We start from the raw sequence: 17,781 nt of genomic DNA, 5'->3' as shown, positions 1-17,781 counted from the left end.
CTGAACCCGCCTGATCAAGATGATTGATCTCTACTACGATCCAAAACTATCCTATGGTCAACATAAGAAGACTAAAGTCAAACTAGGGTTCAATCATCATCAATCGATTTCGGATTTGCTAAACGAATCTTCTGGCTAAAGTCGTCCTCATTATTTAAATGATTCTTCAAATTTCATAAAAAGGGGAAACTTTGAAAAAACCCAAATCGTATCATATGTTCTATAGAGTTCACATGAAAATATTTTTCAAATCATCCGAAATAGGAACTTATGAAAATTCTCCAAATAGGAAAATTATGAATATGAAATGGCTAAATTGGCAATGTATGAAGTAAATTTGAAATTTGAAATTTCCTAAATTAGAAATTTAAGAATATATAATGAATTCCCAAATTAGAAGTTTATAAAAATGAATTCTCCAAAATAGAAAGTTTAAAAAAATATATATAAAATTAGAAAATCCCGAATTTCCATGAACGTGAAATTTCTAAATAGGAAAATGCAAAAACTTCTAAATTGGGAAGTTACTAAAATGTGAAATATCTAAATTAGAAATTTATGAATGTGTTTTCCAAAATAGAAAATTATGAAATTCCCATATTAGAAAGTTCCAAATACGAATTTTCCACCATAGAAAATATGAATCAAAAATTTTCAAAATAGAAAATAGAAAATATGAACATTCAATTTTCAAAATAGAATATTTCAAATTTGAATAGAAAATTTCAAAACATGTGCAATTTATGAATTTTCACATTATCAAAGTTTCTAAATCGGCAAGTTACATAGGCGAAATTCCAAAATTAACAAGAGAGATATATGCCAATTTCTGAATTTCCAAAACATTCATCTTGAATATTCATCAACTTCACGAACAAATTATTGCATGGCATCATTTTCAAAATCATTGCACACATATCACTTATCACAATCCATCAATTTGAATAATTATCCATTCCTAAACATGAAAACTATCAAAATAATTCGAATCACTTTAATTGCCAAAAGAATTCAAACAAACACAATTTCATCATATAAAAATCAACTTGAGCATGATGATCCTGAATTTCATTAAAAAATAATATAATTCCTAATCCTACTGATATGAGAAAAAATAATGAGAAAGAATAAAAGAACAATACTTTTCTATAACCCAAGCTATGTGATGATTATTATTCTAAAACAATAAAAAACACAAATACAATATAAAAAAAAGAATAAAGCATGAGAAGGAGAAGAGCAAAAAATAGAAAAAATAAAATAAAATTTTGGCAGACTTACCTCGATGATGAAGTGGTGGCTGGGTGTGGTTCCCTCAGGTGCAACTTGAATCGATGAAGAGGAGGAAAAAAAGACAGTAATAATATTGTTGTTGGAGTGTTGTAGAAAGGACCGAAAATAAAATAAAAAGTAAGAAAAAAACTGTGCTGGTAGGAAGTGTTTAAGAAAGAAGATATCGAAGATGACAGTGATGGTGGGTGTCTACGAGAAGAAAAAAAAAGTTGATATCGCTGCAGTGTTCAAGAGAAGAAGAGAAAAGAAAATAAAAACAAAGAACGTTGTTGTACTGTTGTTGTGTGGAATAGAAGAAAAGAAAATGATATAAAAATAAAATAAAAAACGTGACTATGCTGCTGTTGTATGGAATAGAAGAAAAGAATAAGATAAAACAAAGCGTGGCTGTGCTGCTGTTGGATAGAAGAAGAGAAAACGAAGATGTTATTGCTACGGTTACGTAGAAGAAAAAGGCGTTGTAGACGGTAGCTATGGTGTTTGCTTACTCTTTCTCCATTATTCTTCTTTTCCCCTTTTCTTCTTATTATTTTTTTCTTAACGCTTTCTTCTTGCAAGATTGGATCAACAGAGAAAAGGAAAAAAAGTTCAGCCACAGAGAGACGTGAGGTAGAAAGAAGACGTGTAGAGGGGAAGCTGTGGGCTAGGAACGTGTGAGAGATTGAGAGAGGGAGGGAGCATTCTCTGTGAGAAAGGGAGACCTCTTCTTTAAAACGTGGGAGAGAGCCCCAGGTCCAGCCCTTCAGCCAAAACGTGGGAGAATTTTATAAAAAATAATCTTTCTATTTTTTTTCTCTTTCTTCTTTATTTTATACATTTTTATTTATTTTTTTTCCCTCTTTTCTTTTAAGAGAATGAGAGTGGTGATCACACGCTACTCATACTTTGATAGTCCTCCATCGATTGGGTGCATTTTCAATTTTATTTTGATCGGTCAATTGAATTTTAATTTTAATTTGGTTTTGTTGATTGGATTTTAATTTTAATTTGGTTGGTCGATCGAGTTTTAATTTTAACATTGATTGGTTGATTGATTTTGAATTTTAATTTTAAATTTTCAAGGGTCGATTAATTTTTAATTTGAATTTTAATTGGATTTTGATTAAATTTCAAATTTTTAGATTTCCAATACGCATGATCCTGTTAATGATTTTTTATCCTATTTTCCTAAGAATCAAGGTCTCTAGGTCAAAGTTGGATATTGAGGGATATTTTGGTCATTTTTATGATTTTTCATGAATTTCTTTGTTTTCGTCGATTTTGGTCTCATTAGACTCGAAATCATATTTTGAGTGCAATGGAGGTACTTTCGAGATTTTTTGGAGGTCAAAAATTCATGAGAGATATTTTCGACATTTTGTTGATTTTTGCATATTTTTACGAATCTTGGCGTGAGGTTTCTTTTAGTCCCAACATGATTATTTTTAAGTCTCGAGGTCATATTTTCCTAACGTCGCGATGTCTCTAGGTTACCGAAATTGTGTAGCGAATCTAAGCGTACATACTTGCTAAATCGAGTATAAGGTGTAGCAATCCTAAGGGTGCGTAAATTTCTATGTCAAGTTGCAACGAGTAGGGGATATGAAAGGACTAGAAATGGAAAGATGGGGGACAGTGAGCCTTCGAGCTCTTTGCGCTCATCATTAAGAATTTACCACAATCAGGTGACGAATTATTGAATTAGGCAAATGCAAAAATGGGGTGTCTACATATATCATACCCTATCTAAACATTAAACTTTTGGAAAGCACCTTTTTGAAATCTTTGAAAACTTTACACCAAAAGAAAATGAAGCCCAAAATATTGATGATGATCTTTTGAAGAGAATACGCCTACCCATCAAACACTCTCAGTTTTTCCTCTCCTTCTAGATGTCCTAGCAAATAGAAAATGGAACTAAAACCCATAGAACTCTTTTAGCATTTGAAAAGGCTAACAAATATCAACTCTGGAATAAAGTGGAGACCGACTTAGGAAAACACCAATGCATGTGAAAGAGAGATAAGAAATGGAACCATGGAACAGATCATTGTGAATAAGCAGATGCTTGACTGACTTTCCATCAGATTTACACAATGAGAAAAAATTGATTGAGGTAATACTTGATGTAGGACATCTACGTAAGGAAGACCAGAATTTTCAGACCGAGTTGACTCAGTCAAAAATGGTCAATTCGAGTATGACCAGTCAGGTCGAGTTGACCAGTTTGGATCAGATTTACTGATCGAAAGACTTCTTAGAAGAATATCAAACAGATTGAATAAAGCTCTTTGAGAGGCAAGGTCAACACCATCAATCCTCCCAGAAACAAATCTTTTTCCTATTCCCAACCCAAAACTTATCCTATTACGAAACTCTAGAGGGATCTTTCCACAACCCACAACCAAAAGAAAAACAAGCAATGCCACTCGCCCAATCAAACTCTTTCTCATTGTATTTGGCCTTAACAACTCTCCTCCAAAGGTTTCTATGCTTCAAGCCAAACCTCCATAACCATTTCTCCAACAAAGTTGGGTTTGTGAGTTTGATCTTACAAAATTCTAAGCATCCGTGCTCCTTGGACAAACAAACGAGACCCTAATTGATTTGGTGAGTCCATCATTAATAGAAGAGAGAAATTAAGTAAATTGCGAAACTCGCAACTATATCTTGTTTTATAGGTTCTAAGTTGCCTTCCAACTTTCTCAATTACTGGGCCAGTAGCTTTGCTTTTGTAGGTCGCCCCTAATAGAAATCTAAATGCCCCAAGAATAAAATCTGAATTTGGAATACTCCCAATAACTAACACCTTGCTCATCTTCTGAAAATTTATTGCCAAGCCAAACACGGTCTAAAAACAACAAAGGAGACCATCAATGAGCTTTAACCACTCAAAATACCAAAGTTCAAAATACCGTACCGTATTGGAATGTATTGGCCCAATCGTATCAAATTTAACATTCTAAGACTATTCAGACTGAGAATAAAATGTTTCGGTACTTCAATTTGTATTGATTGTATCGTGATATTTTTGTTTGTTTCAATTGAAACATATCGAAAGACTGGCACAAATCGAAACTCAATGAAATGTTAAAAAATATATATATCTCCAATAATTCATTTACCCCCAAGTCTTCAAATTTTTATCTTACAGATAGAGAAAGAAATATCCAAAAAAATAAATAAAAGATGAATAATGAAAAAAAGAGATCCAAAGATAAAGAAAGAGCAAGAAAACTTTCCTTGTATTGAGATAGTGAATAAGAGAGAGGGAGAGAAAGATGACCCAAAAGGGCTTACTTACCGTTTTAACAATTTGTCTTTACTATTTATCGTATGGTCTTATTTTTGGAAGGGCAATATGGTGACTCCAATTATATTTGAATATATGAGGACCTAGGTAACCCTACACAAGTCTCTAAAAATCCTATTTCTCCCATTCCTCTTTTCTTCTTTTATCTCTATTCTTCCTCATTTCTTTTTAGTCAACTTAAAACCCAACTCCAGTTGGATTTCAACTGAAAGCATGTTTAGTACTTTCTCAACCTAAAGAGTCCAAAATGATTCATCTGGAGAGAGAAAATTAAAGTTTATTCTAAATTCTAACCATCCATATGATCCAAAATAAGGGAAAATGAGAGAATAAGTTTTGGACTTAGTAAGTCCAAAATAAAATTAATTTATGGGCAACCATACGAAGAAAAAATATCAATACTTAAAGTCAAACCTATTACCTCATATGACCCCACCAACCATGGTCTACTTTAGTGGTTCCTATGTAGTTACAGGAAAATTCTCACCCACCCACTTCTCATGTGGTTGGAGGGGGAGTGTATGGGAGAGATAAGGGTTTGCAACAGATTTAGAATATGTAACACATCTCACAATTCACAAACATGTTTTTGAAGGACTCAGGTTGAACTGAAAATTGGTTTTTGTTGCACAGATGTTTACACAATATCTAGGGCTTAATAACTTCTTGAACTTGTTCAAATCATGAGGAATTGGTTAAGATGGATTGAAAATTAATAAGTTATACCTAATTTCAACTTTATTCTTACCCATTTGCAGTCTATTTGATGGGTATCCATGTAATGTTTATAATATATTGGTTGCCTTTGACATATCTAATGCATAGATTATTGTGTCCTATTATTTGACTTGTTCGTTTTATGGTTAACATTTTTGTAGTATTGCACGAGAGAGCAAAAAAGCTTGAATTGAAGGGTTCAAAAAGTATTACATTCAATCCAACTTGTATACATGTTCTCGAGGAACTACTTCATGATGTTTATATTTTCAATCACCCAAGACCAGATGATTATCACCTTCGGAGAGATTTGGTTCGTGTTTTTAATGTGATGGCAAAGGAGATCTATGGTAAACATTTTAGTTTTGAACTTCTCTGATAGCACTACAACTCTTATTTTTTGTTGTAATTATGTAAAGCATTTTGGAATTATTGAAGCTCATTGGCTAAAGATCTATAAATTTGTTTGAAATGGTGGTGTTCTTTTTAATAAATATGATATATTATATATTATCAAAAAATGGAGGCCAGGTTAACCAACTTGCAAGCATATGTCAATAGTAGGGATTATAACCATAGTGACAGTTGGGATTTAGGAAGCAAAGTTGGAAATTTTGAGAAAAAAATACTATTACGTATGGACAATATAAAAATGTATATTTCATATATTAAACAAATTTACAAATTTTTATACTAAATATAATATAAAAATAGATTTTTCAAAGCTTTATGAATTAATCTAGACTAAATTGCCAATTGAAAGAATCGTTGCTAAATTTTCAAAAGAATCAGAGATTTTGTCACTATGACTATAGTAAGAATAGACCAATCGGATTATACACAATTAGTTATCTATTGTCGTTACAAACCATTTCCCAATTAAAAACAGTCTTTGAATTGTTTGCACCAATAAAATAGTCACCAAAATAGTGATAATGGAGTGTTTGAAATTATGTTTTAGCTTAGCAAAGGCTCAACTATTGTGCAACAGATAAATTAACCTTCCCACCTATTGCTGAAAACACCCATCATCGATCAAAGGTTGTCCATCTCAATCATTCAGGTCATGTCTCTGCTTAATCGGGTTATCTGCAGGTTTAGCTCCTATTTTCCAGTTTCCTTTAGTAGGTCTACTACATACTTTGTTTGAAAATAAATGTTCTCTTTTGTGATTTGGCAACTTCGATTCCCAAAAGGTATTTTAGTACCAAGATCCTTATTTTGAACTCCTTTCTCAACTATTCCTTAAGTTGTTGGATTTCTTCCACGTTGCTACCAGTTACCATTATATCATCCACAAAATAATTTACATGATACCCTTCTTCGTTCTCTTAACAAACAATGTTTGATCGACTTGACTTTGCGCATACCCCATTTTCTTCATAGAATCACTAAACCTCTCAAACCAAGCTTTGGGAAGATGCTTTAACCAATATAATGCTCTCTTGAACCAGCATACCTTTCCTTTATAAGAGTTTTCTCATGCACCTGCTCCCCTCCTTGTGGAATTAATGTTTTTGAGAAGCTAGAAAGGTATTCTTTCTTTCTTTCTTTCTTTCTTCCTAAAATATATGTTCCAAATAAATACTACCCACTAGCCTCAAGAATCATCTATTAACAAGTACCTCATTTTTTCCTCTATCTTGTAGAGCATCAAGAATGCTTTGCACAGAGGATTGTCTTTGAACAATGCATCTAGAGTCTTACCCTATCACCCTTGTTTAGGTTGAAGCAAATTCTTTACGAAGGGTCTATGCACTTCACGTTTTTTTTCTAGACTCTAAATCCCACACCTTGTTCCTAGCACAAGTTAATCAACCTTTTCTTTATGCTGAGTCACTCCTTTACAACTTAGAAATGTGAGAGGTCGATGAAGTTCACGTTTTTTTTTTTTTCTAGACTCTAAACCCCACACCTTGTTCCTATCACAAGTTAATCAACCTTTTCTTTACTCTGACTCACTCCTTCACAACTTAGAAATGTGAAGGTTCTATGAACTTCATGTTTTTTTCTAGATCTAAACCCCACACCTTGTTCTTATCACAAGTTAATCAACCTTTTCTTTACTCTGAGTCACTCCTTTACAACTTAGAAAATATTGAAGATTGCTTTGCAAATTGACAATACAACAGTAAGCACATTCCCTATTTTTTTGGAGGTTCCAATGTCTTACTAGTAACCAAGTCAAAACTGATACCAAACTTTACTTAATTTTCTAAATATCTGGATATACGTCTCATGTTAGGCTTGATACCTTCCTTCTTTCCTTTGAATTACCATACTTTTATAGTCATATCATGTTGATTCATAAACTTGGCCATATTTACATTTTTCATTAGTAATAGTAATGGTGAATCATATTAAAGAAAGAAAGGTAGATGTAACACCTTGTTTATGAAAGAAAGATGAAAGGACGTGTGGATATTCCTCGCCAAACCAAAAACAGAAAACGTTAAAAAAAAAAAAAAAAAAAAAAAAAAGTACAATCTCCAAAGTGTTGAGAAGAACCATAAATGATGCATCTCATAAAATGCAAGGTGCTCAAAAGGATAACCCTTAAGCACTTTAGGATGGTAGACATTCGGTAGATTAAAGCTTTTATCTTCAAGATAACTACACCAAATGTGTGTCCTTGTCTTAGAAGATATGATTGATCTTTATTTCTATTAAATGGGGTGACAATTGTTTCAGGCATTGGAGTTTCCAACTTAAAATATGGTCAATCAACCATCATTATCATTATTGAAGCCTCATCCTTGCAATGTGGGAGACGAAGAACTTTTGTCAAATAACATTTGTAAAGGCACACCAAAGAAGCAAGTGATCAACAATTTCTCCATTAGATCTACAAAACAACATGTTCAAAAATGATCTTTTCATTCTAATCATGTGATCGACTATAAGAAACATATTGCATCATTTTTGCATGTAAGATACATCCTAAGCATTTTAACATGCTCTTAGTAATGAATAATGTTATCAGAGTCTGTGCTTTACTTGGTCTTGTTATAATTCGGATGTGCATTAGAAATATCATATACTTGAGATTATCATAATTGATACAATAACATCATGTTGTGGACCTAATAGTGTAATTATATAAGGTGTCAGTTCTTTGAGGCTTCTTGGTTAGGAAGGAGACCAAGGGGGGCCAAAGTTCTCTGTGGTTGTGACCTTTCCGTGCGTTGTGTTGTCTTCTATTTTTCTTGTATGTAGTTAATGCGACATAATTTGACGATTTTGATAATTTCCATTGCGTTTTAGAGATGTTTTTAGTTGTCAAGCTCTCAAAATACCCTGTTTCTACAGGTGGCATAAAACTATCTTCATTTCTACATTTCATACAACAATAACAATGTCCCAAAGATTTGGGGTGAGCCAAATGAATCATGTTCCTATATTCCATTTGAAGAAGCCAACTTGCTAAGTTGGTTGAAACCATGACCTGGGTTCAAAACACACTTTAACACCTACTAATTGCTAACCACTAACTCATTTGTTTGTCAAAAAAAGTTGTTCACATGTTTATTGACTCTAAGGGCACTTAGTATGAAGATTTGCAGTTGGATGCTTTAAATTTGTAATTGCTATTTTTGGTGGATTCTTCAGGCTTGTAAAGGTTGGATTATGTTTGTGTTCTGTTTGAAGTTTCTTTGGTTGGTTGTCTCAACCACCTTTGAGCCTTCCTCTTTCTTTATTGTTGTCTTTATCCAATGACATGCATACTTTACCTCTCAAAAAGAAAGATCTGATTGGGTGATCTGTTATCCGGTTTCTATCAACAAAATTAACGAAGTCCTTTACCAAGGATTAAAATCTCGTCTCAAGGTAATGCTTCGGTTAGGAGAAAAGCCGAGACCGTCTCGACCGAAATATTTTGGGACATTCCAAAACATTTCGAAGCATTTTCAAAACATTCAATGTTTCGAGGTAAATGTTTGGATTTTCAAGGCCAATATTTGGTTTCGGTCATGGTTGAAATCGGAATGTCTTGGACAAACATTCCGAAGCAATACAAAACTTTAAAGTATGGCCTTTTAGATTTCCAAGTGTTTCTACCATACCTACGGTCTACACTCCTCACCATGTTTTCTAAGGACACAATTATCCTTTGATTTCCAGAGTTTGTAATGGGCTTATCTTTCAACTGAGACTTCCCCATTTCAGCAAGTTCTAGAGCAGATGGGGTCTTAAATTTAAGCTAGAGCCTTACATCATTTCAATAGGTTATGGGGTAACTCCTTGGGTCACATTGGGGTAAGATTGACTTCAACTATCTTTTTTTCTATATGACAGGGTGTCTCCATCCCTTTTGGAAATGGGGGACATTACCCTGCTGATACGCCCTACCACAAAAAACATACATATTGGGTAAATCGTGAGTGGAGAAACTCGATCTCTTGACCCTAGGGAGCACACCCAGTTCACTAAACCACTGCTCCACCACTCAGGTGATAGATTGATTTCAACTATCGAGGGGATTAACTAGAATGCTACACGAGCACTATACAACAAGTAGCTATGTCTGTGACACCCTAGTGATGATTTGTTTGGATGGTTGGTGAAAACCAAATGACTGGACATTTATGCCCTGGTGGATTCCAATCAAAGCTCCACTTCTCTTTTAGAGTGATGATTGTCTTGTGTTTTTTACTTGGTAACCTCTTTGCTTTGATAATTTGGACTTACCTTTCTACTTTCACTCCACCGACACTGTGCTACCTTTGGAATGGACCTTCCTCATCCTAATCGATCAACATTCAATGGGATTCTCAGTGTGAAACACTTCTAGAACTATTGTAGGGGTGGTGGTAAGAGGGAAGATAAATCCAACAGCCCATGCACACACAAAGATCAAGACACTCCCTCTGATTTTAACTTTGTCTTCATCTTTTTTCTCAGTCAGAGTGTACACAGATAAGTTAATTTGTGTAAAACCTGTTTCGGAGTGGTTGAGATCTACAACAAAATCTAGAATTAGAATTTTCTTGCTTGATTTCATAATGCCTTCCATCTTTTAATGTCGCACACTTGGATTAATCAAGCTTTTCTACCATGACCTTCTTCTAACTCATCTTTAATCTTCATGTTGAGAAGTTTCTAGGTTTCTCATTCATTATTTTATATTTTTCATGAAACAGCTTTTCACAGAATATTAAAATGGAAGGCCAAATATATATACATAGGGAAATGTTCAGCACCCAACCATTTGCCCAACATGTTTTGTCCTACATGGGTTAGAAGTTTTGGAATGGGCTGATTTTTGGTGAGGATGATCTCTACGGTTAGAAGATCATCCTCACCAAAAATCAGCCCATTCCAAAACTTCTAACCTCATGTTTACAAGTTGAAAAATTGTGGGCCGTCCATTTTTTGTAAACCATTTGTGATGGGGTTAGAAGTTTTGAATGGGCTGATTTTTGGTGAGGATGATCTCCTCACCATAGAGACATTCCTCACCAAAAATCAGCCTATTGCAAAACTTCTAACCCATGTAGGACAAAACATGTAGGGCAAATTGTTGGGTAAATGATTGGGTGCCGAACGGGACCCATATATATATATATATATATATATATATATATATTTATATTATTCCTTATCTATCCTCAGGTCCCACCTATTTCTTCATCTCTCTTTTTTTTCTTGGTAAGTTGTGGTTCTTTAAGTGATAATTTTGAATCTTGATAATTGTTCCTGTTTTTTTTCAGGTAGTAACAATGACTTTCCTGTGGTGGAGGTGTTTGGCTCCTTTTTAATGGATATGTTCAATGCCAAAAGTGATCTAGATTTATCCGTTAATTTCAGTAATGACTCAGCTGAATTCCCACGAGAGAAGAAGATTTCAGCACTTCGAAAGTTTGCAAAACAATTATACCCTCTTCAAAGTAATTCTAATGTTGAACTGTTTGAATTACTTCATCTCTTTCATTATATTAAATTGGTCTTTATAACCTATTTGTATTATAACATTGTTTATGAATATATTGCATTTATTGAAAGTGAAAAAAGGGGATAAGGATAGATAAAAGCCAAAAAAGAGATCAAGATGACCTTCCCAGCTCTTAAATGATGAATCTTAACTGAAAAACACCTCATCGCCTTTGAGTAAAAGCATCCCATCTAGAATGAAATCCATCATCCAGCAAGAGAAACCCACAGACGTATACACTAGGTCCCTAACACAGTTTTGAGCACAAACCAACTAACTCCAAAGTCCAAACAAAGCCAAAAAAGAACCCCATTTAATAAATGTAGTAAAAGGTGGTTGACTGATTCCCCACTGTTATAACAATACTACTTACAAGAGATATGATGATCAATTGTTAGGATTTTTTAAGAGTCCACATACAAAAGGCTATTTTCGTTGAAATCTTTCATCCGGAAACAAAAGAAGCTGGGGAATCCTACTGAAAATTATTTGTAAGAGTATTGTACGAGCATATATTGAGAACTGACTGACCATCCAAACTAGTGGGAATTAGTATAAAACATCAAGGGCTAAGTGTAGGATTGATATTGAGTTGATTTCCTTACTGTTCAAAGTTCTCCTAAGAACCGTGCTACTGAAAAAAATACATTCAAGTGACGTGGAATGTGTGCAGAACCATAGATTTTTTTTTCCTTGAGATACACAAGGAAAAAAATATATGGTTCTGTGCACATTCCACGTCAGTATCTGATTTTGAGTCGGTTTAGTATTTTCTTCGCCTAAATCCAAGTCGAATTAGGAGAGTTTCCTTTCTTGATTGAACTCCTAAACTGGATTATCTTTCTTATAGGGAAAGTCGAACAAAAAGGGAGGAGAGGGGGGGGGGGGGGGGGGGGGGGGGGGCGGGGGGAGATTTCTTTCAAGGGGAATTCATTATCTTGTATTCTTTTAGAACTGAGTTCCATCCCCTCTTCCCACTGTAAACCTTATGCCTTTTGACGAATCGCCAAATATATTTAAGATACCTTCCACTCACTACGATCGTAGAATAATCGAGGACTCCCACTCCCTCATCCTAGATTTTTCTACTCATATTATGCAGCAATAATTTTCTTCAGAGGCCATCACCTTCTAAACCAAATTTCCACATCCATTTCCCCCAGAGTATTATTATAAGCGCATTTACATCCCTAGAGCCTATTTATATTATAAAATCTTCAAGTGACTGAAGTTTAATGGGTGATCCAATCAATACCTTGAACCTTCATTGACAACCTCACAGTTTTGCTGCAATCTCCTATAAAGATCAATTTTAGAATTTTTGTTTTCTTCTTTTTTATTTAGCTCAAAATTTGATAGTGTTAATGCTTTTGCAAGATTTATGCTGGACGATCTGAATGGTAAAAAATCAAGTGGATTTCAGTGGGGAATTTATACTCGATTCTTTCCTATCATCAAAATGTTTTGGTGGAAATAATGAATTTCTAATTACTTCTTTTCTGATTTACATGATATGAAGTTTTCAAGCTGCAATTGTCATATTTAGGTCGAAATGACTGAAATAACCTTGAAGCTCTATATTAATGTCCAAAAATTACAGTTTAGATACGACTTTATTATCTAAAATCTTATTCCATGGTTTTCTAGGTTGATATCAATTTTTTTAATTCAAATCATGCCAAATGTAAAGGAAGTTTTATTTTATGGTTTTTTTTTTGTAGCGTTACTTATATCGTATAGTAATATATATATTTGTGTTTAACAAGTAAATTATTATGAAATATGAAAATAACTAACAGAACAATAAGAAATGAGAGAATTGTAACATTACCCGTGAAGTATCCAGTATTTATTAGGAATGATTTATAGTATATTCATATCATTTGGATATGGGTTTGCTAAACACGTTGAAGTGTCTTAGTATAATAGGTCGAGGCCAAGGTATTAAATTTCGATTTCGATGTCTATTTCGGTTAGTCTGGAAATGGAAATATTTCGATGAATGTGGAAATGACAGAAATATTGATGAAATTTTCATTAACCCTGTAGGAAACGATAAAATAGGCATTAAAACACACTCGTTAAGTCATCAAAATACAATAAACTACCATATGGAGTAAGAAATTGAATATCAACAACATTTTGCTACACATACGTACATGTATTGAGAGGCTGACAGTGGAAATAAGAATAATAATGTTGCATTAACTACATACAACTTAATATGTAAGACATTAAAATGAAGAAACTATTAAGTATTGCATTCATGTGTAATTATATTTCTTTTATTTTTCGATTAAGTATGAATAAATTGCTAATGTATTCAACTAATTGAAACATGGTTGATTGTGTGCGTGCTTATATAAATGTACTGATATGCTTAGAATAGATTAAAATAAGATGATATATATAACTAACTAATCATAATTCATTTATACTAATGGATGAATGCAATTTTTATTAGTAAATACTATATATAATTTACAAGTTCTTCCTAAAAGCAATTATGAGTTTTTTCAAAAAAGGAAATATTTCAGTCGAAATTTACTATTCATCGAAATATTTCCACCAAAATATTGCATTTTTATACCTAAAAATGATAATTTGGGCCGAATTCACTATTCATCGAAATATTTCACGAATGAATAGTGATTTCCACCGAAATATATACAGAAAGAAATTTTCAGTTAAATTTCGTGACGGAACTTGTGGAAATGGAAATATTTCATGGAAATGTGTCAAAATTTAATACTATGGTCATGGCATGTGCCTTTAGATATTTTCTGACTCCATGCTATTAAAGTCTTCCTTTCACCTTTGTGGGGATTTTTGGGTAACTAACAATGTTTAAAAAAAACAAGAAAATGACATTAAATACACTTCATAAACTTCTACAGTATGTAATGTGTTCGGTAGAAATTTATTAAGCTAGTGTACTTAATTTTGCATTCCTACTTCAGGGAGAGGACATGTGTCTGGTGTACATCCAATAATGAAAGCTAAGGTGCCTATTCTGAAAGTTGTGGATTGTGGAACTGGTATTGAATGTGATATTTCAGTTGAAAACAAGGATGGCATTGCAAAATCCCAGATTGTCTATATTATTTCTTCAATTGATGAAAGGTTTCAGAAATTATGTTTCTTGGTAATGAACTTCTCTTTTATTTTATTTTTTTGTTTATACCACAACTAGTTAGACTGTCGGGTTTTCATGATTCATAATTTGCCTGGTCTCACTTTACTTTTCCTTCCTAAATTACAGTTATTATGAATTTAGATGATTATTTGCATCCATTCACTGACCACAATTTTGTTTTCGGTTCTTCTATTAATTTTTGTGAGGACTTCTTTGTTTTGCCCGATGACATGCCATGATATCTTTGACTGCTTTGTAGATGAAAACGTGGGCGAAAGCATATGACATTAATAGTTCCAAAGATCGGACTCTGAACTCGTTATCTATAATACTCTTGGTTGCTTTTCATTTGCAGGTACATTTATATTTGATACATTCTAATTTAATTGATGGTTCCATATTGACCTGCTTCACATATTTTTTTTTTCTTGAATTTACATCATAGCCATTAGTGTAGTTTTAACTTATTTTTATTTGTCTTATTTGTTATTTAGTTATTGGACTTTGCTTTTGTGCCTATTTTTATTATTTTTTTATTTTATTTTAAGTGGTGGAGCCAAAGTTTATGTTCTTTCATTAGTAAGTGGACTTTGCTTTTTTAGGTACCACTTCGTAGTTCAAGTTTGGAATTTATTCTCTCTTCTTTTTCTTTTTTGCCATTATAGAATAAAATTGAAAGCACAATACAACAATAATATATATGTCACACTCTACACTCTCCTATAACTCACACCTTAGTACAAAACCAATTCAATTCGAACTATGGACTCGCACCAAACAATACAAAATCCAAACTGAACCAAAATCTTCAAAAGGGTACTCCTTTGAAATCAAAACTATAAAACAACTTGGCCTTGACTGCCAAAATAATATCCTACTGCTTCTCTACCTTTGCCTCAAAGGATCTAGTATTGTGCTTTTTCCAAATGCTCCAACATATTGCAGAAGAGGAGTTTTCTCCAAATGATTCTGCCTCTAGCATTAAAAGCATATGATTATCTCAGCTGGTAAAGAGACCCAACATTGAGGATGATATTGTCCGAAACATACGAAACTAGGAAAAGAAAAAAAAGACCATACCGATGTCGCTTCTAGACAATGAATCAAGCATTGATTAACATCATCACCAGTTGCCCTAGACATATAATTTGGCAATAATGATTTTGTGGGTGAGAAGGTGATCAATTGTTAGAAATTTTTCTAGAGCACACCATTCAAAAAATGAGACCCATAAAGAAAATTTAGAACACTTGTATAATGTGTTAGGGAAGAGCATTGATTATCAAAATTAAGCATGAAAACACACCTTCTCGTTTCTTTCCACCTCACTTCCTTGGGGCATTGGACTTCAACAATAACATCAATCACTCAAATTACAGAATCTATTTCCCAATCAATAAAGTTCTTTCAAGGGCCTAGATTCCATAAAATTTCTTCGCCTGAGCTAGATACTAAACTTTATTCTATTTGATAAAGCAAATAGGGTTGGAAGTTGGGACTTAATTATCTCTCACCCTCTATCAATCTCCCAATAATGAATCATATTTCCTCTCCCAACCTTTTATATTCCTCTCCAAACTCAATCTACTCTCCTGATTACCTTTCCACACACCCTACCCATACAATCACTGGTGCAAACTCACGGTAGCTTGTTCTAACACTACTTGCAATTCCAGCTCACGTATCCTAAAAAATTGCCCTTGGGATTCTATTCCAGTTGGTAAACTTGCATTTAGATTAGATGGGCAAACACATGATACGATAAATATTACATTTTGCACTACATATCAAGCAAGATGTTTACGTGTATTTGAGACCTTTGAAAATCTGAAGAGTAAAAGAAAGCCATTTCGTTATTTTCTTAATAAATATAAATATTTGCTCATGTTGAATTTTAAATTAGAAATAATAACCTTCCATGGACTGGTTTTCAATATAGCAGGCAACTGGCCCCAAGGTTACTGCAATATTTCTTTTGTGTTCAATCATCAATAAATGGGATGAACCAGTCCTTGAATTTTAGAGATATTTATTAAATTATTGAAATTATTAACTCTAATAACCATGATACTTCTTGTAGATTGACTGTTCATGGTCCTGAAAATTTTCCTTTCACTGGCCAACTCTAGAACCATTTATTTTGTTCCCTTTAGAATGATATCAAGAGATATATTCCTTGTTTTTGACCCCTCCTAGTGTCCTTTTCTGGTGATGCAGACTCGAGACCCTCCCATATTACCTCCTTTTTCTGCCCTATTTAAAGGTAAGTGACCTTTGACAACATTTATTTAAGAAAGTTCTATACCTATTTTATCTTTTATAAGTAAATTCCTCTGTCTCCAGGGCCTCATCTAGTCTTTTTAAAGTAATTTCTTTTGTTGTCCTTCATTATTAGCAGAAACTCCTCCACTTTTGTCTCTGAGTATGTTGTTTTGGGCATTTCATCTCTGATAAAGTTTTTATGAGGACTTGTTTTTTTCTGAGTGAATTTACCTGGATGTACAAGAAGATGGGTAAGGTGCACACCTTCCATCAGGTTAGAGGTTGACTTTTTCAATGCTGCACATTTCGTGGTAGAGGCAATATCTTAGTTTTCTATCCTTCCTTGTTTTGTTGAAGTCTTCAAAATCAGTTTCAATATTAGGCTCATGATCATAAGATGGGTTCTGTTTTAAAGGAATAACTTGGGATTAGCTCATGTTTGGATTTTATATTAGAAGGGTGGAAGGCAAGAAGCAGATTTTCACTTGCCTTGGAAGTACCTAGAAACAGGTTGGGCCATAGTTAGGGAATCTCCATTTAAACACGTCTTCTTGAAGAAAAGAAACACTTCATTTTTTTTTTTTTTTTACAAAAACATTTTAGACCGCCACTATGGTCACAAACATCACCAATAAATGAAACATGCTACTATCTGAAACAACCTTGTAATTTCACATTTCTCAAAATATCTCAAGAATAAAAGTCAGTTTTGTTTATGGAGATTAAAGAATAGTGGATGATACCAGTTATTCTATTTATACTTCTCAGAGAAAAAGGGATTTTTTCTTTTTTAGCTGTTGTTGTTGTTTTATTGAGACCTTGATATACATGTCTTGGAAACCATAAAAATTGCTTACATTATAAGACTAAGGGAAGAGATATAGATTTAATACTTCTACACTTATATTACTAGATGTGTATTATATCATGGATTTGTGTACATATGTGTAAGTGGTATTTATTTTGATTTTTGGACTAAGACCACATTAAATCCGAACTTCTCACTGGATGATCTTTTGACATTCTTGTATTTTTTACCACTTTTTCCACTGAATTTTTAACTGAAATCTTATTAAACTTGTTTTTTTTTGTGGTCAGGGATTTTTTAACGATGCATTTGGTTTGTGTTAAATTTTGACATATTTCCAC

The 17,781-nt window shown here is 33.3% G+C and overlaps 1 protein-coding gene across 6 annotated transcripts in view; it reads left to right on the top strand.

Moving 5' to 3' along the window:
- Positions 1-17,781, top strand: part of LOC147388266 (protein HESO1-like) — a 30,243-nt gene that overhangs the window by 9,848 nt on the left and 2,614 nt on the right. For 5 of the 6 annotated variants that reach the window (XM_086419980.1, XM_086419984.1, XM_086419982.1 and 2 more), the window contains 5 exons: positions 5,464-5,652; positions 11,014-11,190; positions 14,195-14,379; positions 14,630-14,725; positions 16,567-16,633. In XM_086419980.1, the coding sequence (XP_086276106.1) occupies positions 5,464-5,652; positions 11,014-11,190; positions 14,195-14,379; positions 14,630-14,725; positions 16,567-16,633 (714 nt within the window). The remainder of the gene's footprint in view (positions 1-5,463; positions 5,653-11,013; positions 11,191-14,194; positions 14,380-14,629; positions 14,726-16,566; positions 16,634-17,781) is intronic. The other variant, XM_086419979.1, reaches the window with a different exon arrangement.

This window comes from Akebia trifoliata, chromosome 13 (genome assembly GCF_017979445.1).
Source record: "Akebia trifoliata isolate Shusen 1 chromosome 13, ASM1797944v1, whole genome shotgun sequence".
NCBI classification, from domain to species: domain Eukaryota; kingdom Viridiplantae; phylum Streptophyta; class Magnoliopsida; order Ranunculales; family Lardizabalaceae; genus Akebia; species Akebia trifoliata.
Note: the sequence above shows the minus strand (reverse complement) of the source record. Positions and strands in the feature narration are given on the sequence as shown.